The sequence below is a fragment of the Alligator sinensis genome, unplaced genomic scaffold (assembly GCF_000455745.1).
Source record: "Alligator sinensis unplaced genomic scaffold, ASM45574v1 scaffold1060_1, whole genome shotgun sequence".
In the NCBI taxonomy this organism is placed as follows: Eukaryota; Metazoa; Chordata; order Crocodylia; family Alligatoridae; genus Alligator; species Alligator sinensis.
The window spans coordinates 88,127-111,989 of NW_005842907.1; the positions used below are offsets into that span (position 1 = coordinate 88,127).

The 23,863-nt window shown below is 52.7% G+C and overlaps 2 protein-coding genes across 6 annotated transcripts; one reads left to right on the plus strand and one right to left on the minus strand.

Moving 5' to 3' along the window:
• Positions 1-37: 37 nt before the first annotated feature.
• Positions 38-3,208, plus strand: TERF2IP (TERF2 interacting protein). 2 transcript variants are annotated; one of them, XM_006036005.3, is made up of 3 exons: positions 38-406; positions 710-816; positions 1,547-3,208. In XM_006036005.3, exons 1-3 carry the CDS (start codon positions 286-288, stop codon positions 2,024-2,026), a joined length of 708 nt encoding a protein of 235 aa, XP_006036067.1. In that variant the 5' UTR covers positions 38-285; the 3' UTR covers positions 2,027-3,208. The 2 variants fall into 2 exon arrangements, with proteins under 2 accessions (XP_006036067.1, XP_025048041.1); XM_025192256.1 differs by having other exon boundaries at positions 40-476; positions 673-816; positions 1,547-3,207.
• Positions 3,209-10,922: 7,714 nt separating this feature from the next.
• Positions 10,923-23,536, minus strand: CHST4 (carbohydrate sulfotransferase 4). Of its 4 annotated transcripts, none has more exons than XM_025192223.1 (4): positions 23,477-23,536; positions 14,429-14,461; positions 13,425-13,474; positions 10,923-12,871 (listed from the first exon to the last, which is right to left on the minus strand). In XM_025192223.1, exon 4 carries the CDS (start codon positions 12,856-12,858, stop codon positions 11,665-11,667), a length of 1,194 nt encoding a protein of 397 aa, XP_025048008.1. In that variant the 5' UTR covers positions 12,859-12,871; positions 13,425-13,474; positions 14,429-14,461; positions 23,477-23,536; the 3' UTR covers positions 10,923-11,664. The 4 variants fall into 4 exon arrangements, with proteins under 4 accessions (XP_025048008.1, XP_025048007.1, XP_006036068.1 ...); XM_025192222.1 differs by lacking the exon at positions 23,477-23,536 and adding an exon at positions 16,285-16,391; XM_006036006.3 differs by lacking the exon at positions 23,477-23,536 and adding an exon at positions 16,175-16,357.
• Positions 23,537-23,863: the final 327 nt, after the last annotated feature.

The following is a 23,863-nucleotide window of genomic DNA, read 5'->3' on the forward strand; positions in this document are numbered from 1 at the left end:
CCTGCTGCGGGCGCCAGGGCGTGGGGAGCGGGCAGGGGCGGGGGCACGTCCAGTATGAGCCGCGGGCAGGGCAGTGTGGGGGGGGGGTAGGCTCATCCCCTGGCTCCGGGACACGGGGCTGCCACTTAGTGACGGGGAAGGCTGAGACGGCACGGGAAACTCACGGTGAGCCGCAGCCTGAGCCCAGGCCCCGCTGTAGAACAGATTAAACTTTCCTGTTTGTCCCCTTTGTGTCCTGCCCTTCAAGCCCCCTCGTTTCCTTTCTAGTCAGCCAGTTTCTTCCGAATGACCCAGCTGTCAGAAATGGCCCTGCGTGTCCCTGGATTCACCATCTTTAGCGGCGCGAGGACAGGAGTCAGAGGGAAGGAAGCAGAGTCCCTCTTTTCCCAGCCCTACGAAGTGGCAGGTTATCAGACTCCCGACATCCCACATCCTCCTGCCTGCTACACGCAACTGAAACTAAGCCTAGGATGAAGGTGCCGTTTCAGAAGGCAGAGCAGAGATGTACTTTCATAGACTAGCTAAATAAGATGTGTATACGTAGAGAGCGAGCACAAGCTCTTGTGAATTGAGCTTGGGCTCTGTGTGTAGATCTGATTTAGTGAGTGTGTAAAGGTACATTTCTACCCTGCTTTGACTAGCGTGGCCAACGACCTCTCAATTACATTTCAGTCATGCAGCAGGTGCCAATGTGATCTGTCTTTAACAGAGCTGTTCGGGAAAGCAGCAACTGCGATACAAGAGAAAATTAGAAGGCGCACGGAAAAAGGGGGCAGACTTTTCAAGGCAGCGAGCCGAGAATTTGAAAGTGATGAGGTATGTGCTTCTGTCAGCCGTGTACATTTAAAGAGGAAAATAAACTACTGCCTTCAGTGGCAAAAATCTAAATGCACTTTCCAAATTTATCGTTGATTAAACTACAGGTACAACCAGGCAGTTTATTTCCAAGTAGTTCATACAGTGGCCATCTTTGCTACTGCACTAAACTCCGCACTTTAAGCTATGCAGCGCTAGATGAAGCATGTAAAGTGGCATGGCCATATTACACACAGCTACTTTGGATTACAGCTCACTGTGGTGCATCAGGTCACAGGAATGTGAATGAGTCTCTTCCCCCCCAGTTTGATTCCTGTCCAGAAATACTTTGAGGAACATAAGTGTGAATAAAAATAGCTCAGCAGTGAATGGTCATCTTAGCCTCAAGTGGCTGTCTGAGCAAGCAGGGGGGTTCAGTTACTCTTACCAGCAAGTGCTCCTTAAGGAGAGAGCTGCAAAACACAATGACTGTAAGAAATTGATCTCTCTCCCATCAGGTCTGGTTTATGTGCATACTTGCTTCATGCCTTCCCATTTTTTGATGTACACGTAGTGTTTTGTCCCCCCTGTCGATTATGGAATTTTATTGTGTGTGACAATTGTACTGAGCACTTAAACATCCCTCAGAAAGGTTCGTGGCTTTGCTCTAGGCTTAATAGAACCTCTTCAAGGAATAGCATGTGTGACTGACTTCTACTGGAATGACCCCAATTCTCACTCTTGTTCCTAGTCTAAAAGTGAGACCTCAGACCTCCCAGAAGAAATTCCTGGTGAAGACAAGCAGATGATGTCCCCTGAGAAAGCAGGCCCTAGCCAGAAAATGAACCTGAATGCCTCTGACTCGCCTCCAGCAGCTGCTGCTGCTTGGGGCTCCCCTACTCCTGAAACTCAGCCACAAAGGAAGGAAAGGCCTGCAAGCCCTGGCCCTGCTCCCACCCAGGTGGCAGATGCAGTTAAAGCAATAAAGTACTGCATGGAAGAGCTCAGCATGGACCTGTTGACTGTCACACAAGCTTTTTTGAAAAACAGTGGGGAAGTGGAAGCCACCATGTGCTTTTTGAAGACCAGCCAGCGCTTGGATGGGCATCCCATATGGAGCAGAGAAGATGATTTAGAGTTGCAAAAAGATGATGAAAATGTCAGAAGCAAACTAATAGCGAAGTTTGGAGCTGAGAATGTAGCTAGACGGGTTGCATTCAGGAGGACTTAGATGACAAGTTGTGGATGTGATTCAAGGAGTTGGGGCTGTTCCAGGAGAGGAGGGAAAGATTTACCTGAGCTTCACAGAAGGAAGAGACTTAAAGATCTGTAGGAGCAGCCTTTGGCAACTGCAGAGAATAATTGCCTAAGATTTCATGCTATGTAGGAAAAAGTCTTGCATTGTTCAAAATGACAAGGTCTCTTTGTAAAACTTTTTGTCTTTCTGATCCTTTTTATAGGCTTCCACTTGTATACAAGGCTTAGTTTTGCATTAGGTTTGTGATGAGTACAGTGATGGGTAAGGCTGAAAAATAAACTGGAGAGATCCTCCATCTGTCCAGAGCCAAGTGTTGGGCACCAGAAAATCTGCCCTCAGGTGCCTCGTGTTCCTCATCCACCAGCAAGGGGAGGAACTTGCCTGTACTACTGCATGGAGAGAGCATCAGGAGGAAGACAGTAGAGCCTGCTCCTGCATTTTAGCTTTCTCACTTGCACTGCTGGACCTGGAAAAAGTTCCTTCTCTGTAAGAGCAGAAATGGCACAATTCTTGTACCTGGAAAGGTCCTTTGTGCTCGCTCCAGGCCAAAGTAAACAGGGTCTTGAGACTGATGCAGGACAAAGCAAGAGGCACGTGGATCCTCCTACAGTGCTTCCTCTTCAGCTGTGTTGTCTTACATGTGCACGTGCCAAAGTCTCACCAATATGTTCCATCCAGCCCCTGTGAATCCTTCCAGTAAACAGCAAGAGGGTCCAGCTGTCTAATAACAGGGTCTAAGCTCATCCTAGCCAATCTTGTGTGGTTTCTTTCACCTTTGGTAGCTACCAGGCCACAGGCAGCAGGTATTTCTGCAGTTACAAAGTGTGCGCTTTCTTGACAGAGGATAACATAATGTGTGATTGTAAGTTTTTCTCGCTGCTAGTGCAGGGGTGCTGCTGGGAAGGATTTGTTTGTTTCAAACATCAAATTACCAGGTGTCAAAATCATGTTCTGATTAGGATCTTAATGTAAATATTTGGACAATCACTCTCTTGGGTTTGTAGTTATTTACAGCACTTAAACTGGGATTAAATCATCTTTTGTTGGAATGAAAACTGGTTTCTTGCTACCACCATTTTAATTTTATTAATATTTTATATGTAAGCGGTCTCAGCCTAGCTTACCAGTTTTGTTGGTTTTTTGTTTTGGGGTTTTTGTTGGGGGGGGGGGGGGGGGGTGTAAGGTTACTTTTTTTTTTTTAATTTGGTAACGGGAAGCAGAGAGAGGTTCACTCTGTCAGGCTTTTGACATGCATGTGACTAATAAAATGCCAGTGACTGGTGTTCAGCTCTACAGAGTGCTTAAAAACCCGTCTCTTAGTAAAAAGCAAGCGAATGATGACGCACATGCTAAATTTACACTCAAACTGGTTCCTCAAGATTTTTGAGCAAGAATAGACAAGTGCTTAACTGGAGGCCCCATGGTCTTAAAGTAAATAAGGTAGAATGATTAAAAAGAGTTAGACCTTTTCTGGGAATAGTAGATTGTGTACCAGATAGGTTTACATTTCAGAGCTATGAAGGATCAGCATTAAGAAAATAAGATCTGTCACGTGCTGCAGGTGAGAACTCTGCTCCCTTCAGCTTAGTATCGCATATCTAGTGAAATGCATTATGGCATTACACAGTCAATGTGAAGGTCTCACAAGAGAACATACGCGCTCTGGAATTAAGAATGAGGATTGGCAAGAAGCCAGGCAGGAGGACAGCAAAGGCACTGCAATGTACTTTTCTTTCTGCCTTGTCAGTTTGAATGTCTTACTTGCATGTTCTTGTGGGCTATGAATCAACTCTACGATTCAAACTATTTAGTCTTTGTACAGTACATTTCACCTTTTATAGTAGGTACAAAACTTCTTCCTGATGCTGCCTTGAAGGGATGTTTTTCACCCAATCCTGCCTATAACCCTTTGCCTTCCACCTGTTCAAAACCTGATCCCAAAGAGGCACTGCTTAAAACCAGCAGCTTGCCACTCTGGGACTTCTGAGCATGCACTCTGGTCTCCTTGCATTCCCTAGGGACCCTGAATACAAATGTCTAATTTGAGCTCTTTAAGAAACAACCAACGGACTACTAAAACAGGTGGGGATCGGTGGTCCTGGTTTTTCCCCGACTCGGGAGATATTTCAATGCCCTGAGGAGTTGTGGGATTTCAGAAAGCAGCAGCCCAAAACCTCAATATATGGCACCTTGGGCCAGTTTATTGGATGACTTTCTAAAGACACCCAGAAGGTCCTGTCCAACAAAGCAGCCCTGTACTGGAGAAGGCAGAATAAGCTTGTCCAGAGCTTGCACCACCCAATGGACTCCTACCTACTGCATAAACATCATTTGCAAGGTTTAGTGTAAAGGACCTGCACATGCTCAGAAATAAGCTGGATGCACTGATGCAAGAGGGCCCGTCAGCGGGACCTCACTGGGACTCTTCCCTTTTAATTGAAGTAACAAGTGCCTGCCCCAGGCTCGTGTAGGAAACAATCAGCTGGATTCACAAAGGGAGGTAAAGCACTCTGCTACCCACAGCTGGGGGTGAGGTGCAGACCAGCATGTACAAGGAGATTTTGAGGTCTGAGAATGGGTGTTGTAACAGCCAGCATGCCAAATGGGGAGCCCTCCCAGCCAGCCAACAGAAACAGTGCTGCCCCTCTTGAGGATCTAAGCATAAGAGATGATCAAGTTTCTCCATGAATCTAGCTCCTGACCAGACAATACCATTGGGTCAGTATTATCCACATAATACTGATGGTGACATGGAGGCTCAGGCCTCAGGTATAGTCAGTGCTGGGGCAAGGAGCAGACCCCAGGATTTCCCAGTTCACTGTTCTGTTCTGACACTAGTGCAGGAAGGTTAAACAGGCTTAAACTTAAAGTTGAAACTTTAAAAACTCCACAAGCAGCATTCAGACAGTCCTGGTGAGGAATATAGTATATTACCCATGAGCAGACAGAGGTAGTTAGGTATACATCTCTTACTTAATCTATAAGGTCAGAACCAGAAGCAGTATGCGCGCCTGGGAGCAGTGCTGCACCCTGCTACCCAGTTCTGCCCAGCAGCATGTTAACCTGTGCAAGTGCCCACCACACACGTGCATTGCTTCCAGCTGCAGAGCTAGCATATATAGTATTAGCTCAGCAGCACTGCCTCCCGCAGTCGAGGCACACCCTGGGAAATGCATGTTGCTCTCCACACCCAGTGATTTTCAGGTGGTTTTAGCCTTGGTAAAAGAGGGAGGATTGGTTGTCTTAGTTCTTGGTTATATACCACGGGGACAGGGTGGCTGTGCAGGTTTCACGGTTACCAAAACAGCTCTGGAAAGCCCACCCTTGGCTGAGAGAAGGTCAGTTTACTTTCAGGTTGTCTACATTCACCCAGGCTGGTAGGCCTTCCAGAGTGCTTCAGTTTCTCTCCAGCCTTGCTTAGCTTGTGTGGCTGTTTCCTCTGCTTCTTTTGCCATGTTCCTGCTCACTCTCATGGCTCAGTAAGAATGTTCAGGTTTCAATACCGCTACATCCACGCCCATCACTCCGAGCTTTCTCACCAGGAGAAGGCAAGGTGAATTAGCAAAGGGACTAACCACAATAGACAGACAGATAGATAGATAGATAAATATATCTACCCTGCCTTCTTCACACTAACAAAGCTAGCTGTGTGCCTCACAATTAAGACAGACAAGCTTAAGCCTCACAGGAAAAACCACCCAGCAACATGAAAGAGGTCAGATCTAGACTGGACAGACTTCTTTTTTGTCTGTGGGTTCCGGTGGAATGTGCAGCGTCCACACTGGCTCCAGGTGCTTCCAGGCCTGTATTGCCACCATTCCCAGGGCCTCTGACCTTCATGTACAGGAACTTGATTGACAGCATCAGTAACTCAGCAAAAGGCAAAGGTGACAAGGAGTTGCAAAGTTACTGTCAAGGAACACCCTGAAGTGCTATAATAAAATACTACCTATCCATAAGCTAGCAGGGTTATGAGGCTTACCAGTGACTGCACCTACGCAGTGATTATAGTCATATGTGTCTGATCAGAACATTTATAATTGTGTGCGCAAGGGAGATTCTAGCCATCTCATGCAGATCAGCTCACCCTAGAAAAGTCCCTCTCTCCTGCCTCTTCTCAACCACCCCCTGCCCTGGCTACGTCTCTCGTTACATCTATGGCGGAGCTGGCTACCCTGGACTGCTACAGGTCTGTGGATAACCAGTTTGGTGCGGACAGATGGATTCTGGGATCCATAGCCAATGTCTACAACTAGGAAGCATACCCATAAGCACCACCAACCTTAGGGCAGGAGACAGCAGGGCTGCTAAGTGCTCACATCCGCAACACACGTGGCAAGAGTAGAGTAGCAGCCTGCAAACCCACATGTTATTTTGTGGGTTAATGACTTGTAACGTGGCTTGAAATTGCCTGTGGTAATTGTCTCCTATGCTTGAGGGGTGCCGGGACCGCTAATGTGCACAGGACACCTTGATTCTGAACTTGCAGGCCGTGGGGGGTGGAGTGCTGCTTTTGCCTCCTGAATTTTGTAGCCATTTAACATGACTGTGCTTGTTAATTGGGGGTCAAGGGCTGTGCCATTCCAGATGATTTGTGCTGCACTGGCAGGGCCATGGTCTCTCCTCTTAGTATTACTGGCCAGGCAGCAGCAAGAGGCTGAACAAAGAACAGCATTGTTCATTCAAGAGTTCATTACACTCTTGAATGAACAATAACTTAACAAGCATGCAAGTCAGACCTGCGGGGTGGCAGCAATAAATAAGTATAGAACAATGTGCACACCACCCAGTGTGCCACGTACACTGCCATGCACTCTACAGGGCAGCTGAAAGGCAAAAGGGGAATGCAGCAGGCAGCTGCCTGTATTCTGCCTTGTCCTCTTTTCTCCTCCCACCATGTGCTCCCATGGTGAGGTGTGCTACAGGCGTGCAGAGAGAGGAGACTACATGGCCTGTTGTTCTCTTCACAGTTCCCATCCTAGAGGACAGTGGCCCATCCAGCTCCCATGTTTCTGGTAGCACACAGGACACACTGGAGAAGCAGCAACTTGCTATGCAAGCCCCTGCTGCCTCACTACAAATGCAGAGACTTGCTGTAAAATGAAGGGAGCATGTGGTACTGTAGCAGAAAGCCTGCTTTTCCTCTTGCTTGCATTTGCTCTCCCCTCTTTGGATACATTTCTCTTTTTCTACCTTTTCTTCCTTCCTCTCTCTTTCACTTTAAGATAAGGAATTGTGTTTTAACATTTGTATGCGTGCATTTTGTATCTCCCCTTGTAGTTTGGTATTTTTATCTATTTGTGTGCCATGGCATTTGTAGCTTATATTTTATACTCCTCACCTTTCAACTAAATGTGTTCAGTTTCATAAGTAAGTTATACATGTAACAATGTTAACAAGGGCAGGAATCGAACTGCCCTTCCCTGTATCGGGCTGGCCCCTGAAAGAAGCAAGTGAATCAGTGATTGAATGTGTAACACGGTAGCAGACAGTAATTAACACGTGGGAAACTGCAGATCAACCAAGGGAAGAACTCAATAGAAGACAATGTAACAACCGGGAAATCTCTAAACCTCACTGATCAAGGGCTAGAAGCCCTGGCCTGAGTTAATCAACGCTGGGGACCAACTTTTGGGCTGAATATCTCCAAATCGACCACTCCCAAAGCCCTATTCACAATTATCAACGGACTCCCAAACCTGCACATACACGCAGACAACCCCTGGGGCTGACAGATGCCATCCAGTAGCCACCGGGGGGGGGGAAGTCCCACGAGGGTCAATGACCCCTGGATTGGGCAAATCTGAAAACTGGGGAGTCACCAAAGTCTGTAAAGGACAGATAAAAAGCAGTGAAAAGTGACCCTCAGTGGCGCCCTCTTGATCTCCAACTTGACCAGCACCCGACCTGTCCAGCCAGAAGGACCAGCCAGCGACCCCCTTCTGGAAGATGATACCACGCTAAAATAAGCCTCAACGACAGACTCCAGCGCCTGTAGGATAGGTATACCTGACTCTTGTAGCTTGCTACTCTGTGTGTGTGTGTGTGGGGGGGTGTGTGGGTGGAAGGACCAGCCCCAAGGTTTATGATTTAACTCATTACAGTGTTTCAATCTGCCTAATAAACCAGAATTTTAAGGATCCCGAGTTGGACATTTGTAGCCAACAGTACATAACAACATTGTGCAAAGGGACCTCCCCTGCACCAGCACCAGAGCTGCCCCTGCCTCGCTGTCTGCCAATGCCTGCATCAAGGTGTCATTCACCAGCAATTCGGTTGTGAAAGTTTGTCTGTCTATGAAAGAGAAGCAGAAACGTCCAGAGAAACTGAGACAAGATCCAGAAACAGGAGAGCCAAGAATAGGATGGGAACAGGTCTCAGCATTGTTGGGCTATCTGCTGACTGGGAAGGGGCTTGGAACCAAGAGCCAGACCCTGTCTCAAGTTGCTCCTTTCCTGCTATGCTCTGCTGACAAAACTGTGAGTGTTCTTTGTTAGTAAGTAGGATTAGGTCAAGGAAACACCTATGTCCCCCATCAGTTTTCCACCTAATGGAATAACCTGCAAGACCCTGCACTCACTGCCCACCTGAGCCATCCCTCCTCATTCCGGATGAGGGCAGCACAGATTTCACGTGCACACACATCAGACCCTCAGGAAAATTACTGCTCCTTAACACAAGGGAAAAAAATCAGTCCTACACCTTTACTCTGCTCTCAGCTGAGATAAATAAAGTGAGTTCAACCCAATCACTTTTCTCTGTGCCAAAGCACTGCTGTCTCACCAACCTGAGTGATCTCTATTACCAAAAGCACCTCTGTTCTCCCCATCTGATCATCATTCTCTTCACCAAAGCACTGCAACCAGAGAGGGAGGTATAAGACTTAAATGAGTGCCCCTGGAAGCTGGCAGTCGAAGACCAAGTCTCACATGTCATTAAGCTGCTGCACATGGACTGGGTTCTGCAGTTTGGACTCAGAATCAGACATTCCAGCAGCACACGTACAGGGATATGTCTATGATCCTCTGATCACACCATGAAGGTAACAAGTACTTCTACCCTTCCCAGCACCACACAAAAGATGGCCTCTTGGTCTCTCTCATTTCTCTATCACTAAACATTTTTGGAGGATTAGTACCAGCCTCACAGCACTTAGAAACCTCTCTCATGGACCAGGACTCCAAGGTGCTTAAGGTTGAAGGGAAAAAAAGGGTCCCTACCCAGACAGCTTCCGATTTAAATGCAAAAGAAGAGGAACCAGATGGGGCACAAGTGTGAGAGCAGAAGGAACAATGAGATGACGCTGGTCAGCATGATGGGCAGAGGGCTGGTATCTCGGCCTGCTGCTGTGCTGCAGATGCATTGCTGGTCTGTCACTTTGAGTGAGGATCAGGGACTAACCAGAGGACTTTGCTAAAATCTCAAGTCACCATAATATGCATGTGTGAGTGCGTGTGCATGTATATTGTTATCTTCTCATGGCTGGACTTTAGCCAACATGCAGAATGGCTGTCATCTCCAGGCCCTGGCTCCCAGGAGGGGAGAGATACATTTAATACACGCCTGCTGCCTATAACCTGTGGGCTCGTCACACCCTCTCCTCCTTTTAAAATGCAGCACACACACAGCCACCAGGGCCCCTGCTATAAATACCATGTCCGTTTTCAGTTCAACCTCAATCCCTTCATCTGCCTTTTGCAACACACGCAAGTTCTCCTCCTTCCAGCTAAACATGCTTCTACTTCCGTCTTACAGCTTTACCTTCAACTCCTGCTCTTAAGGAAGAAGGAACTCGGAGCAAAAGCATCTCCATTGGAAACTCCTCTGTCTAGACACTCCTGATGCAACAGCACTGTGTCATCCAACCACACTGGCCTTCCTATCAACGTAACAATCTTAATGATGTTTTTGGTTTTCTAGTTTTTTCTATGGATTCATGCTTAAAGCCCTCACTAAAAACTTCCCAGAATGAAGGTAGTAACACAGCAGCTACATGCTCAAATTTTCTGCAGTCATATTACCAGTGAAGATCCTACCTCATGGATCCAGCAGGCGGGCTTCATGTTTCCTCCTTCCCTGGTGCTGTGTGAGGCGCTGCCTTCAACCAGTACAGACAGATGGATTTTCTCAGGGCTAGACATGATATGGGATGGGGGACAAAGGGAAACCACATGCACCTACCTGAGTGAAACTACACTTCTGAACTGGCTCTGGTATGGAGCACCCACCTCCAAACACATTGGGGAACAAAGTCACTCATGTCCCTGCCACGTTTCTGACTTGCTGGACTGTGGTGATCACGTTAGTCAGTAAAATGAAACCTGATGTCCCACAGAGCTGAACATGCCCTGGCACATGAATCAGCTGAACAGGAAAGTCTCTTGCTCTGCTGTTTCCTTCCTCCCCCACTCCCAGAAGCACTGGCATCCATCATTCCCCTCCGTCTGTGCCCAGCAGCACTCCTCTGGCTCCACACAGCTTTTCCCATAGCAGATAAGCCATCCCCACCCCAACTATCCCAGTTCTGCTGTGCCTGTACCGTAGGCAAGTCTGGGTTGCAACAGAAGCCTTTCCTGTTCTGATATCTGTACCACACTTAGTGCTACGTGACCTGGGCACCTTCTGAACATCCTCCTGCATGTATTCACCTTCTCTGCCTTCACCTTGTATTAACACACCTCAGGCATTTCACTTTGAATAAACCTTATCTCACAGGGGCTGCTTCCTCAGACTTGAACACTGTCTTTGAGATCTCTTGGGGGGGAAAATGACTTATTTTGGAAAGTTAGAAGACTGGGGATTAATCATTGGGACAAAATTGGTTCACATATCCCAGGAATTAACCACAATATTCCAACCCAGAGAGAAATTAATTCTTTTTTATTAGTTCAGCCAGGGCTGTTCTGTTGCTTTTCCAGTACAACACCGGGGGGGAAGTGAACACAGATCCTTTGCAACACTACCACCAATGCTGATCACCCAGGTACAGAGCACGGATCAGAAAAAGAAAAGATCAGCAAAAAGCTCCACAACCTCAGAACATCCCAGCCACACAGGTGCCCTAATAAGAGATATCACCCACAAGAATTCTTGCCTGCTGCAAAACTTGCCTCAAATCCAGTTTCTCTCTCCTTTGGCATTAAGGTAACAGAGGCTAGTAGATGCTCACTGTGAGTGACATTCGCTCATGCCTCCCAGTCTCTAGGAATACAGCTCCTGCCTGCAGTTCTGTTGCTGTTTAATGTTGGCTTTGTTGGGATCCTACTTTGCCATCTGGTCCTGCTCCTTTGGAGTTCTGTCCACCCTAATCTGCACTTTTTCGGAGCTCTGTCCCACCCAAACCAAAGACTGTCAGGAGAACAAGGACCTGTGTTACTCCACAGGGCTGGGCTGCCCAGGGAACTGCAGTCACTGGTCTAGACTGGGTCATGTGGAAAGTGAACAGTGGGGAAGGAGATCAACAGTGGGGAAGGAGATCAGCAATGGGCACAGGGCCTGCCACTCTGTTCTTTCCCAGGGTCGTTTGCTACCCCCTCCACATGCATGTACACATGCACCACTCACCCACCCTCCCACTCGGTCCTGTTGCAGAGCTGTGCATTCTGTGGCTCTCAGCTGGCCAGAGCCGGGGGTGACTTTTCTGTCCTCAGCTCCTGTTTCTGCCTGGTAGGGGGATGCTGAGAAAGCAAGAGGTCCAGTGTCATGTCCGTCTGCTCCTCCTCTGATGCCAGCAATCGATAGCCTAGCAGCTCCATGGCATCCTTGCACACCTGTTGCAGCTTTTGTATTTTGTGGAAGGGCAGGGACTTCCTCCAAGCCTGAGAGACATTCACTGCATTTCTGGAGCTGATGTCAAAGGCCCCTGCCCCCAGCCCTTTCCCATGGGTGACGTTGTACACCCACCTCTGCAGTTTTGGCAGGAAGCCGAGTTCTGCAAACTTGTAGAGCTCTGCAGTCTTTTCCAGGGGATCTTTGACAATATCTTCATAGCGCACCAGCATATAGCGGCCCTGGAGAGAGCTGGGGAGAGCCTGGCTGCCTTCTGTATAAATCTGGATGTGGCTTTTGCAGATTTCCTGCATCACATTATAAGGGCCCATTTCTCCCTGGTTGTTCTCGGGCCCTACCACAATGTCACTGTCACGTACCAGATCAGGCGCAACCTTCTCGCGGGATAGAAATACAGCCCGAGGGTCACGGACCAGGTGGATGATTCTGATATTCAGTGAGGGGTCACTGAGAAGTGGATAGAGAACCTTCAGGTCAAAGAACCGGACCTCCTTGAGGACAACATGGCTATAAAGCCTGCAAGCCTGCTCCACCGTGCTGAATGGGTATTTGCTACAGACAGTCCTGCAGTGAGACTTGGCAATTATGTCACTGCGCTGGAAGACATCACATGCAGGTGGGGAGCACAGGGCCCGGCTAGACTCCCACTGAAATAAATCAGACTTTTCTCTCCCCCTAGACATGTATGCATCAAACACAGACATGTCACACTGGAAAACAGACCTGACTAGGTCACGCACTGCCATGTGTAAGCTGTGGGCAGTATTCTGATGCATTGTAGTCCACACATGCCAGGCAGGCTCCATCAGATAGAAGACATTAGGATGCTGGCTGAAGAGCTGGCCAGTGAAGGAAGACCCTGATCGCCAGGAGGAGAGGATCAGGATGTGCACCTGGGACTGCTTCTCTTGCTGCAGGGAACTGCTTCTTTGAGGCACAAGGAGGAAGAAGTGGACAAGAGCCACAGCTTGAACTGCCACAATCACCCCGACCACCACCTTGCTAAATGTCAGCATGGTGATTGGGAGCCTAAGGAGACAGAGAGAGAGAGAGAGAGAAAATTCATCCTCGTTACTTGGTCAGCAAATACACAGAGAACTCATGAATCCGGAGCAGCACAGGCTGGAGACAGAAAACAGCATCACTTATGCTCTGGGTACAGAGAAGTCTGTGTGGCCATTAGTGACTTTCGGATGGCAAATTCAAACTGGTGAACACAAATAAAAGGATACAGGGTAGAAACCTCAGTAATGACGCAGAAATAGTTTATTAGCCATTACAATGTATCTGCAACTTTACCGCATTTTTTGAGATACCCAGAACTATTTTTATGCCCAGGCAGCTTGGAGAACATAACATGCATTATTTCTAATAGCGAATGCAAGCTAGAAAGCCAATCAATTTCAACCCAATTAGTTTACTGATGAATATAAAAGTCAAAAATCAATCCACAATAAAGTATGTTACCAGTCCTTGGTCTGTTGTGACACTGCAACAATACAAAGGAACAAGTTCAATGCAAGACTTCACACAATCCTGCAACATCTAAGTCTAGAGGGTTAGAAACTTCTCATGCACTTACCCCAAAAGCAGCAAAAAGACCACAATAGCTCACACACAAACCATCCAGGCCTGAGAAAAGAAAGGAAATACATCCTAAGCCATTTTTAAACATAGCTGATAGGGTCAGTTGTATAGGGTTTAGCTAGCACTTCAATGCAAGTGGCTGGGCTGGTTTAGTCAGGGATGCTCCTGCCTTGAGCAAGGGGCTGGACTACATGATCTTATGAGGTCTGTTCCAGCCCCACTTTCCTCCGAGCCTATGATCCTATAAGTGACCATGTATCGCAGGAGCTCGGTACACAAAACCTAGGATAAGGCTTGTGTACTAAAATGCTACACGAGAGGAATGCTAAACCTCACATCAAAGATGGGAACACCCTGACCCAAGGACCACTTCTTCTGAGTCTCAGACTGGCACTAGAAATGTTCTCTCAGAAAACAAGAGAACAGTTTCGTACAGACCTGATTGCTAGGAAATGATCACAAATATTATTAAAAAGTTGCTCTTTATGTTTTGTAAAAATCCTAACCTTGAAAGAATGTGAGGAAGTGCTTTTTAAGGGGCAAAGAGGAATATCAGGATGTTACCAAAACCACAAGCTGTTATCATCTTTCAAGTGAACTTGCTTCTACTCTCCTTTACAGTAAAAACCTCAAGCTTACACTTACTCAGAAAGTTCTAAATATTTTCTTATTGAAAGCATTTTCTTCTATAGGCGTTCTAGGACTTTCAACCTTTAAGAAAGATGGTGATGACAACAAAACATTCTACAGAAGATGCTCGTTGTTTCTATCTACATTATTCTTCCTTTCAATGGCACACAGCTTGGTTACTCATTAAATGTTTCAGATGACAAGCCTCTGTTGAGATTTATCATTGCAAATGTTTTGCAACTTTTTACAACACTTTACATAAGTTCCTGATCCCATTGTTATGTGAATAGTAAGATGATGCATGTACAATACAGCAAAAGGTCAAGAAAGCACAGGATGTTTATATTCACTGGGGAAAGAATGAGTTACCTGGCGATACTTAAGCAGTTTCCTCTCCAACAGCTGTTAAGAAAAAAAAGGACAATTACTTCCTTAAATACTTAATACTTAAGTTGCAAGACTCTTTGGGAATGACTGTAGTTACATTTTAAAAGACTGCCTCAGAGCCGGAAGACTTATGGAGAGAAAAAACCAATAGGGGTGGAGTGATGTTCTGGCTATGATGCAACTTGAAGGGAGTACAGTTTGCACCCAAAAGCTTGTCTAATCTCCCCCCACAACTACACAGCTGGTCCAGCGAGGGATCACCAGATAAGAAATAAGAATTTTAATTCCAGCTGAACAAGGATAAATTTAACAGAAGAATTCTGAAAAATGAGGTAAAGAAATGAAAATTTATAAATTTTGGGTGGCCAAAATTTGGAACGGGCTCCCAAGGGAGGAGGTGCGCTCCTCTGCCTTGGGGGTCTTTAAGAGAAGGCCGGGCAGGCCCCTGGCTGGGGTCGTCTGACCCGGCGCTCTTTGCTGCCCAGGCGGGGGGGTCGGGCTCGGTGCTCTGTCCAGGTCCCTGCCGACCCCAGGATCTGAATCCGTGAACAAGTTACCACGCCTGAAGGCGAATGCACTTCATTGCAAGCTCTTCTGATCCTATCCCAGCCGTGCAGGTGGCCCAACAAAAGATGTCACCCACAAAATCCTTGCCTCACACACTAAAGATATCCTGGGAATTTCCTGCTATAACTGAGGGAGTTAGACATCTGCTCCAATCCATGGAATACACTATGCACGTGCATTCGGTGCTAGCCCTCTCCCATTCCTCAAGCGACTGTTTTCGTTTTCACACGGAGTTAACACAAGCCATGGTTTCGCGCTCAACCCCCGCGGGGCCTGTGGGCCCGATCCAGCCCCTGGCACCAGGTTATCCACTGCGGGCTTTCCACAGGTCCTAGCATTTGTGGGGAGCAGTGCAGCGGTGTCACTGGACGTGCGGAAAGCCCCGCGGGCCGCGGCGTGCTGGACGGTGTGTGGTGCGGCGCGGCATGGCACACAGGGGCGGTGTGGGGCCTGATCCTGACCAGCGGGGGGGCAGGCGGAGCCCACGGCGCCAAAAGACGGAGCACTCTTTAACCGAGGCCACACCTGACTCTTGGCCAGACCTGGACACGTTGGGCCTGAACGATCCTCTCGGCCTCTCACAGCTGTATGGCGGGGCCAACAGGAGACACCCCAAACACCTCTGCTTCAACAGACTAGAAATGCACAAGCCAAACGTGTGACAAAGACCACGCCGTGACAGCAAGGAGCCCGAGGACACAGCAAGAGGGGGCACTGGGGGGCGGCAGCCATCTTGGGTGAGGGCAGCCTGCACACAGGGGCGCTCGTCGGCTTCAGCCCAGGGCGGTGCTGGGGCACGGTGGCCATCTTGAACGAGGGAACCGCCAGCCCCGCACCGGGGGCCGGGGGCGAGGGCAGGGCGCCCGTGTCCCACCAGCTGTGGCGGAGCCGCACCAGGGGCCACTGACTTGGCCCAGAGAAGCGGGGGGTTCCCTTCAGGCCTGAGGGCAGCACAGCTGGCGCCACGGCTCCTGTCCGGGGGCCTAACCGTATCCCCGCTAACACGGGGATCTGACATTGTCCAGGCAACCTCCCCCATTTTACAGGTGCAGACACTGAGGCAAGGCCGGTGAAGCGGCTTCCTTAGCCCTTCGCGCGCTGGTTCGGCACCGTGGCCACCTGAACCCCCACCCGAAGCTCGAGCCTCAGGGACCCACTTACCATACAAGCTTCATAGGCACGGACAGAAAGCCACCAAATTCCCCAGTTTTCAAGAGACTGCCCTGGAAATTTGGAAACATAAGAGGTCTCAGCAGCTCCCTCAGTCCTACCCTGCAAATTCGCCCTGGCCGGACAGCATCTGCAGCACCGCAGACACCAGCCTCCCCACGAGCCGTGCCCAGATCGCACCACCTGTCCAGGAGATGCAGGGAGGGACCGAGCCTCCCACAGGCGTTGCTGGATGAGTCACTGTGCCCCAGGGCTGTGGGCAGGAAGTGCAGCTGAGCAGCACAAAATCCCCTCTGGCCGCTGCCCACCAGGTCCATGACGGGCAGGGGAAGAAACGTTGTGGGTTGCACAACACCTTCCCAGCTCGGAGCAACAGCCGTTCAGGAGCAGGTCACTTCTGCAGGGGCCTGCTTGACCGTCTTGCCCCTTCTCCCAGCCCTTCCTTGGATCCTCAGGGACAGGCCCTAGTACACTGGCCCCTTGCCCAGGTGGCCATTGCCTCACTTGTGGTTCCCCTCCCCGGTTTGATCTGGGAAAGAGGAAGCATCAGCTCCCGCTCCCCTGAAATGGTTCAGGCACAGCGGACCCAGCTGCTGCAAGGCCGCCTCAGCCAGACACGCTGCAGGCAGGTCCCTCCTCAGGCTGGGCCTGGGTGACGAGCTGGCACAGACGCCCTGTGCTGAGCCGCAGCTCCCGGCTCCTGGCAGGCAGCACCACCACAGCAAAGGCCACTACCGAGCTCAGCCCGTGGACGCCTCCATTGGGCACGAGCCACGAGAGGTCTGTGACCCGTGCAGACATTCCCTCTGCATTCAGCACGCCGAGATGGGAGGGAGCTTGCACGAGGGAAAGCCAAAACGCAAATGTCTCCCAGACTACTCGGTGTTTCCCAAGAGAAAACTGTCTCCCGGGATGCCAGCCTGCGTGTCTCAGAGGCAACAGTCTCCAAGCAGGCATGTCACAGATACGAAACCTCTGCGAAAAAACTAAGTCCCATGGGAAGGAGCGCGATGCTGAATCTACAAGCCAAGGCAATAGCAGAGGCCCTAAAAAAGAGAGGAGCATGGTCTGTGGACTCTACCCCAGGAGCCGCCCCAGAGGCGTGGGCGCTGACTCTGTGAGGCTGTAGTCAAGGGTGGGCACTATGGGCATGTTTACCAGCCAAGTTTACGAGTCTCCTTTTCCAGCAATAAAACCAGGATGGCAAACAATAAAAAACAGGAACAGCAAGAAGTGCAAACTTACAGAGATGTCTAACCAAGGTCTCGAAAGCAACCTAGCACCCAGGGCATGCTGGACTGTGTGCCAGGCCCAAGCCTGCCCTCCCATCACACGGCTTGGGAGGGCTGATCATGGACTCCCTGCAGCTCCTACCCTTCAAGCTGTTGACCAGCCTGGTCTTGTCCTTCTCTAGCATCTTTCCAGTCCCATCCCACATGCTAGTGCACAGCCCTTCATTGACCGGGGCAGGGACTGACACACACACACCCTCCTCCATCCAGCCCTGACCATGCTGGGGGCCCTCCCACACTACCCCCCGCGTCCAGGAGCCCCGTGCCTGCTGGTGCCACACTGGGGACTGCCCAGGGTCACTGCCACACAGCTGGTGCTTTCCTAGCAAGCTCCCACTTGAGCACAGACCACAGCCCATTCTGCTCAATTCCTTGGGGCCGCTGGGGCTTGCTGACCAATGCCTGCCCCATCCAGCCTTCCAGCCAGGTGGGGCTCTCGGGCGGGAGCCACCAGTGTGGCATGGGTGTGTGGAACACACTGCTGCACTTGGACATGCCCTAGGCCCATAGGGAGAGGGAGCGGGAGTGATCCTTCTGATGTTTTTCTGCATCTGAGGTTTAAGCACAAATAAAAACCATGACCCTGGGCCTGAAGCTCCAGCTCCAGCTCCACCTCTGCCTCAGCCCGTCAGGTCTTGATTCTTGCACTTCCTTTCCGTTCATACCTTGTGCAGCTATGCTCAGCGTGGACCTCAGCACATGGGGATGCACTGAGGGTGCGTCCTCGCCCTCTGAGCTCAACCTGGAGCACTGCTTCAGCCCAGGAGGTGCTCGGTGCTGCTCCCTCTGCAGAGACCAAGCTGGCATGGGCTCTGCGGGCAGTGCAGCTGCTGCCAAGAGGACTGCTTGCACTTTCCAAGACAAACTAAATACAAAGCTTTGGCTTGTCAGCTCATCATCAGACTTTGGTTAGCTTTCCCACGCAGTAGGGGGGAGTCATTCTGCTGAGTCCTGGAGGCATTGCTATCATGCCCCCACAATGCGCGGGCACCAGAGGTGACCACAGCACCTCTGCAGCCCTTCCCTGCCCGGGGAAGCCAGTCACCATCCCACCCACACTGAGGTACACAGCAGGGCACAGATTGAATCTCAGCTGCCACAGAGCATAGCTCTTGCACACGCAGCTCGGGAATCAAAAGAATGCAGTGAGTAGCTCTGTGCTCAGCATCTCGGCAGCGCCAGGCACAGCTCATGGTCAGAGGCAGCACTGGTCACCACCCCATCCCTCCCTGCACTGCTGACTCGGTCACTCATAGCCTCACCAGGCCTGGCCCTTGTACTCTGGGCCTCTCCGGCAGCACCTGCCTGTTCTCCTAGGCTCTTCTCCTGGGGTCACAAACTTCCACCCTGTGGCCCTGGCCCCTCTCCTGAGCTGCCAAGAATTAGGCTTAATGTGTTCACTACCGTGCAAGCTTGTCTGCTTGTTCACAGCCCCCCACCCTGACTTATTGCCAGCCTTGGCATCCCGTGTGCTGTGGCGCCCAAGTGCTGGACCCTTGGCATTGCAACACAGGCTGACAGGCACGGCCCCCCTTGCCTCAGCCTGGACCCACCACCTCTGCCCCCACCCTGGAGCCTCCACTCCCGTGTCTAGGCTCCCTAGAGCCCCCCACCTGTGCACCTTTGTCTGCAGCCCAGGACCTCATTGACTAAGACAAGAGTTACAGCACCCCCTCCACCAGATATGCATCCTAAGAGTGCTGGGCCCTTCCTTGAGGCACAGCTCCGTGTACACCAGCACTGAATGAGCCCAACACTTCTTGATCCATGGCTTCAGTATTCCTCTGCATGTCTGTGCGCAGAAGAGACATGAAATCCCACGCCAGTCAGAGCACAAGGAAACCAAGCAACATCCTGCATGGACAAGCACCCTGGAGTCTCGACCTGCCACAATGGTGGGCATGGGTCTCACTGGGGAAGCCAATTGCCACCAGCCCCAGGCCCCAATTTAGAGGGGGCACCAACAGAGCAGACCCCAGGAACCCCTCTCCCAGGACACCCGAACCCAGAGCTATACCTCTGCTACCACTGGCAAGCTGCCGTGCCCAAGTGCACTCTCTCCTAGCACAGCGATGGCTTCCACCTTTCTAGGACTTGTCCACCCAAGGACACGTAGACCAACCCTGTGGCTTTTGTGGGCACCTGCCAAGGCGCAGCTAGGTGACAGCTAAGATGGGATTTCTGGGCCTGCAGCACATGTTGGCCACCTGCTCCCACAGCCCCGGGCGTGCCTGGTATCAAGGTGCGGTGCAAGGGTCCAGCGCACCATGGGCAGGCTCTGCTCTACAGCTGGCCATGATTACTGGAGCTCACTGCTGCCACTGGTGAGCTCCCTCAGTGCTGGGAGCTGGCACCTAACTGCTGATCAGCCTGATGGTTCTCCCACACCTGGCACCCAACCAGCTTCATTCGCTGCAAGTGGAGCATGGGGCCACCACTAGCCACAGAGCAGAGCATGGCTGGACCCACAGAGCAGATCTGAGGGAGATTCCCTGCTCACTGCTGCCAGCAGAACCACTGGGGCATCAGAGCCAGAGCCAGAGCCACTGAGATGGGAAGAACAAAAATGACCAAAAAACCCTCTGGAGGCAAGTCCTGGCCTCCTGTAGCTCTGCAATGAACAGGTGCAGGAGAGACGCACCCAGCCCTGCGCCCAGCAGTTTCCTGGAGAGCACGTTGCAGCCATGGAAAACTCCTGGGGAGACTTGCGGCAGCTTGGAGCACCCCAGACCCTGGCAAAGAAATGCTTGACAACAGGCAGCCAGGGCATGACCCCCACAAAACACACAAACAAGATACACACCTGGCAAAGCTGACCCCCAGGGAGAAGTTCCTGGGGGCAGCAGCCTGCAAAGGCAGCCGGGGCCACAACGCAGCAAGCTGCCCGGCCGGCATGTGTTCTCACCCAGGCCACCCTCACAGCCCCCTCTGCAGCCACAGTGTCAGGGCAGCCCATGCCTCCTTGGGCAGGGCTACGCAGAGCCTCTCCACAACCCTGCCCCAGCACCGGTGGGTGTGCTCCAGCGCTGCCAGCAATGGGCAGTCCTGGCAGCTCTGCTCTCCTGGAGCACAGGCAGTCACCAGTGTTTTACTGCATCCTCTCGGCTTATCCGGCATGGAGGCAATGGGTACAGCACAGCACAGCAGTGCCCTTTCCAGGTCTGTTCCCAAGCCAACACCACTCCCAAGCCCAGCCCAAGGCTTCTGTCCTCGTATGGCAACAGCACCGGGCACCTGTGTCCAAAGCATAAAAACAGGGATGTGGGGTCTGGCACCAGCCCAGGCCCTGGGCTGAGCATGGCCTCAGTCTACAGGCAGTGCCAAGCAGCCCACAAGGGAGTAGCCCCACGTTTGCAAGTGCCCTGGATATGTGGGCCGTGCTTCAGGCTGAACAACCTTTGCCCACTTTTACATGCCTATTCCCCACATGCCGGGAATGACACGCACACTCGGACACAGACATCTACATGTGTGTGCTGCCCTGTGCCCACATCCAGCTCATGAGTGCACACACATCTATGCACCAGTGCAGCTCTCACCTGCGCCTGCGTCCCGCTCGCTCCTGAAACTGGAGTTTCTCCCGCAGGATCTGCAGAGGCATCTCCCAGTCCCAATGCACTTAGCTTGTCTGCACCCACCTCTCTCCTCCACACACTGCAGCTGTATGAGCCAGAGCCCAGGATGGGTCTGGACTTTCCTCCAGCCTGCAAACCCCACCTTCTGGGCCTGGCTGGGAAGGAGGAAAAGAGCCGGTCACTCCCATGGAGCAGGGCTGGCAGTCTCCAGTATGCTTCACCACCCACAGCATGGCACAGGTGTGCTGACTGGGGGCCATGGGGAACCCCGTCCCACTGTGGTGTCCAGCAAGGGCCGAAGGCAGCTGGTGGGGCTGGGCAGTTGGGGGCTCACAGGGCACCAGAGGCTCTAGGGGAGGCTCCAGGCAGGGGCTGCGGGCCGGGAGCTTCAACGGGACAGTCCGTGCCCCGCTGGCTCTGCAGCAGGGGTGTACAGGGCTGGAGGGGGGCACGGCCAGCCCTGCTGGGACCAGGGGTGTCCAGTGGAAACAGGAACACCCTCCCCTCCCCACCTGCTCAGCCCCCAGCAAGACCTGAAGCAATGCACCCAGCCTGTGGGCCCTTCCTGCACATCCTGAGGGCCAGGGGATACAGCCTTTCTTCAGGACCCCTCCTCCCCAGGGTCTGGCACACTCCCCTGCCCCTGGCTGGGGCTGCAGTGTCCCCGGGAGGCAGAGCCAAGAGGAATGGCCAAGGCTGACAGCTCAAAGCCAGGTGCACAGCCCCAATCCCAACCAGGCACCCTCTGCAACCCACAGCCCTGAGGCCAGCCCTTCCCCTGCCCCAGTGAGCAGGATCCAGGGGACTGCAGAGAGCCCAGCCTGGACACCCAGACAAGGCACCTGAGAGCCTTCAGCCTGCCCGTGCCCTGGGACCCCTCCCCTCAGGGGTCGGTCTCAGGCCAGGGGTGGAAGCAAGCACAGGGAGGATGGGGGAGAAGCTGACTGCCAGGCACCAGGCAGCCAGCTCGTGGTTGGCCAAGACCCAGTGCTACGAGAGCAGGGCGCTGGGCTGGAGCAGTGGGGCGCTGGGCACTAGCACAGGCATGCCCTCCCCAGAGATGCTGGGACAATTGCTCTCCCCGCCCCCAGGCTGCCTGTTCCCACCTCACCTGCCAGCGAGACATCCGGCTTCCCTGGACAACATCCTCCTGCCACAGACAGGGAAGTAGCCGGTGACTCCCCACACTCTCCCCTGGGCACCGGGGGCAGCGTGTGGCTGGCTCCTTCCCAGGAGGGACTGGCCTGAAAGGACAGGACACACTCCTGCGCGCTGCAGCCCTGCCCCAGATGGGCAAGCCCTGGTGGCCAGGGGCCAGGGCTGAGGCAAGGGGCTGGCTGCCACCTAGGCAGCTCCCTGCTCGCACCATGAGGACACTGCGCCAAGCCCTGCAGGGCCCGGGCTTCCAGCAGCATGCGTGGAGTCCAGGGATGGCTCCATGGCCAGGACCCCATCTGCTGGCCCCTGGCTGGCCGGCCACGCACCCGGGGAGAGCTCCAGCAGGCCGGCTGCACTCCCGCGCCTGCCCCAGGCCCCTGTGTGGGGTGAGGGGCTGGGGCCCAGCTGGGAGCATCTGTGGGGTGGGGGATAATGACACTGGGGGGCCAAGCTGCTTCCCACCCTTGCGCCCAGGGGCCCCCACCCAGGCCCCCTTCCCACCCGTGGCCATTCCCAGTGCTGAGCAGGCAGCACCGGTCAGATCACATGGCACCTCCTTTGCCCTGCAGGTGCTGCTCCCTGCCATGCTGGCACCTGGCTCCTCCCATGCACAAAGCCACTCCCCCACGCGGCTGCTGGAGCCCAGGAAGCCCCTGCCCTAGGGCTGGAGGCAGCAGCAGCTGTGGGGGAGCAGCAGCCCCAGGGAGCTGGGGGCTCCTCTTGACCAGGGGTGAGGGAGGGGGGCAGCACTGGGGTCCCCATTTGGTCCTGCACTAGCCCCAGGGTGGAGAAGAGGCAGCACAGGGGCTGGAGCCAGTAACTCTGCTCCCTCCGGGGTTTCTGCAGAGCCCACCCAGGAGCTGTTGGCCTCAGAGCCCCACACTAGCCCTGAGGGATGCACAGAGCCCAGGCTGGGCCAGGCCCCGCCGCAGGGAGGGAGCCAAGCACTGCAGTGCTGAGCCTGGGCAGCCTATTGTTTGGAGGAGAGCAGGGCCTCCCCTGGCCCCAGACAAGGGCACTGTCCTCTGGGCTCCCTGGAGCAGGAGCAGGGCAACCTGCAGACCCCAGGGACACTGTGGGGGTGCAGGTAGGGGCAGGGCTCCTGTACCCTTCCCCAAGGCTGGGGCAGTTTGCACCCTGCAGGCCGAGCTTCTCCAGGTGCTGCCCCAGGGAGCGGGACACAGCTGCTCTCTGCTCAGCCCCTGGGTGCAGCTGGCTGAGGTCTGTGCAGCTCTGGGCACAGAGCAGGCATTTCCCAGCCCTCCTACCTGCTGGCTGGGCACTGCCCCAGTAGGGCCAGGCCCAGGGTCAAACCACAGTCTACAGCCAGGCCGGAGTCATTTGAGGACCCAGGCTGGGTGCAGCCTCACCTCCACCTAATGAGGAGCTGCCTAACAACCTGCACCTGCCTCCCCACTCGGCCCAGCACCAAGGAGCGCCACTGTGTGCTTGCTTGGAGGCTGCCAGCTGGTAGGCAGCGCCCGGCCCTTCCGGCGGGGGACTCATGGCACCGTGCCCTGTTTATAGCTGTCATGGGTGTGGACACGGCGATTGCACGACGGCTTCCCCCCAGGCCTTCCGCGCGGGTGCGGGGGTGAAGCGGTCCTTTCTATCCAGACGTGCCCACCCAGGAGCAGGCCAGCCAGCACTGGCTT

Excerpts from the sequence above, each read along its gene's own strand:
- TERF2IP (XM_006036005.3), top strand. The coding sequence starts at position 286 with ATGACCCAGCTGTCAGAAATGGCCCTGCGTGTCCCTGGATTCACCATC. Across the intron at positions 407-709 it reads CCAGCCCTACGAAGTGGCAG|AGCTGTTCGGGAAAGCAGCA; the intron begins GTTATCAGACTC and ends TGTCTTTAACAG. Across the intron at positions 817-1,546 it reads GAGAATTTGAAAGTGATGAG|TCTAAAAGTGAGACCTCAGA; the intron begins GTATGTGCTTCT and ends TCTTGTTCCTAG.
- CHST4 (XM_025192224.1), bottom strand. The coding sequence starts at position 21,076 with ATGCCTCTGCAGATCCTGCGGGAGAAACTCCAGTTTCAGGAGCGAGCG. Across the intron at positions 12,872-21,014 it reads CGAGCGGGACGCAGGCGCAG|GCTCCCAATCACCATGCTGA; the intron begins GTGAGAGCTGCA and ends CTGTCTCCTTAG.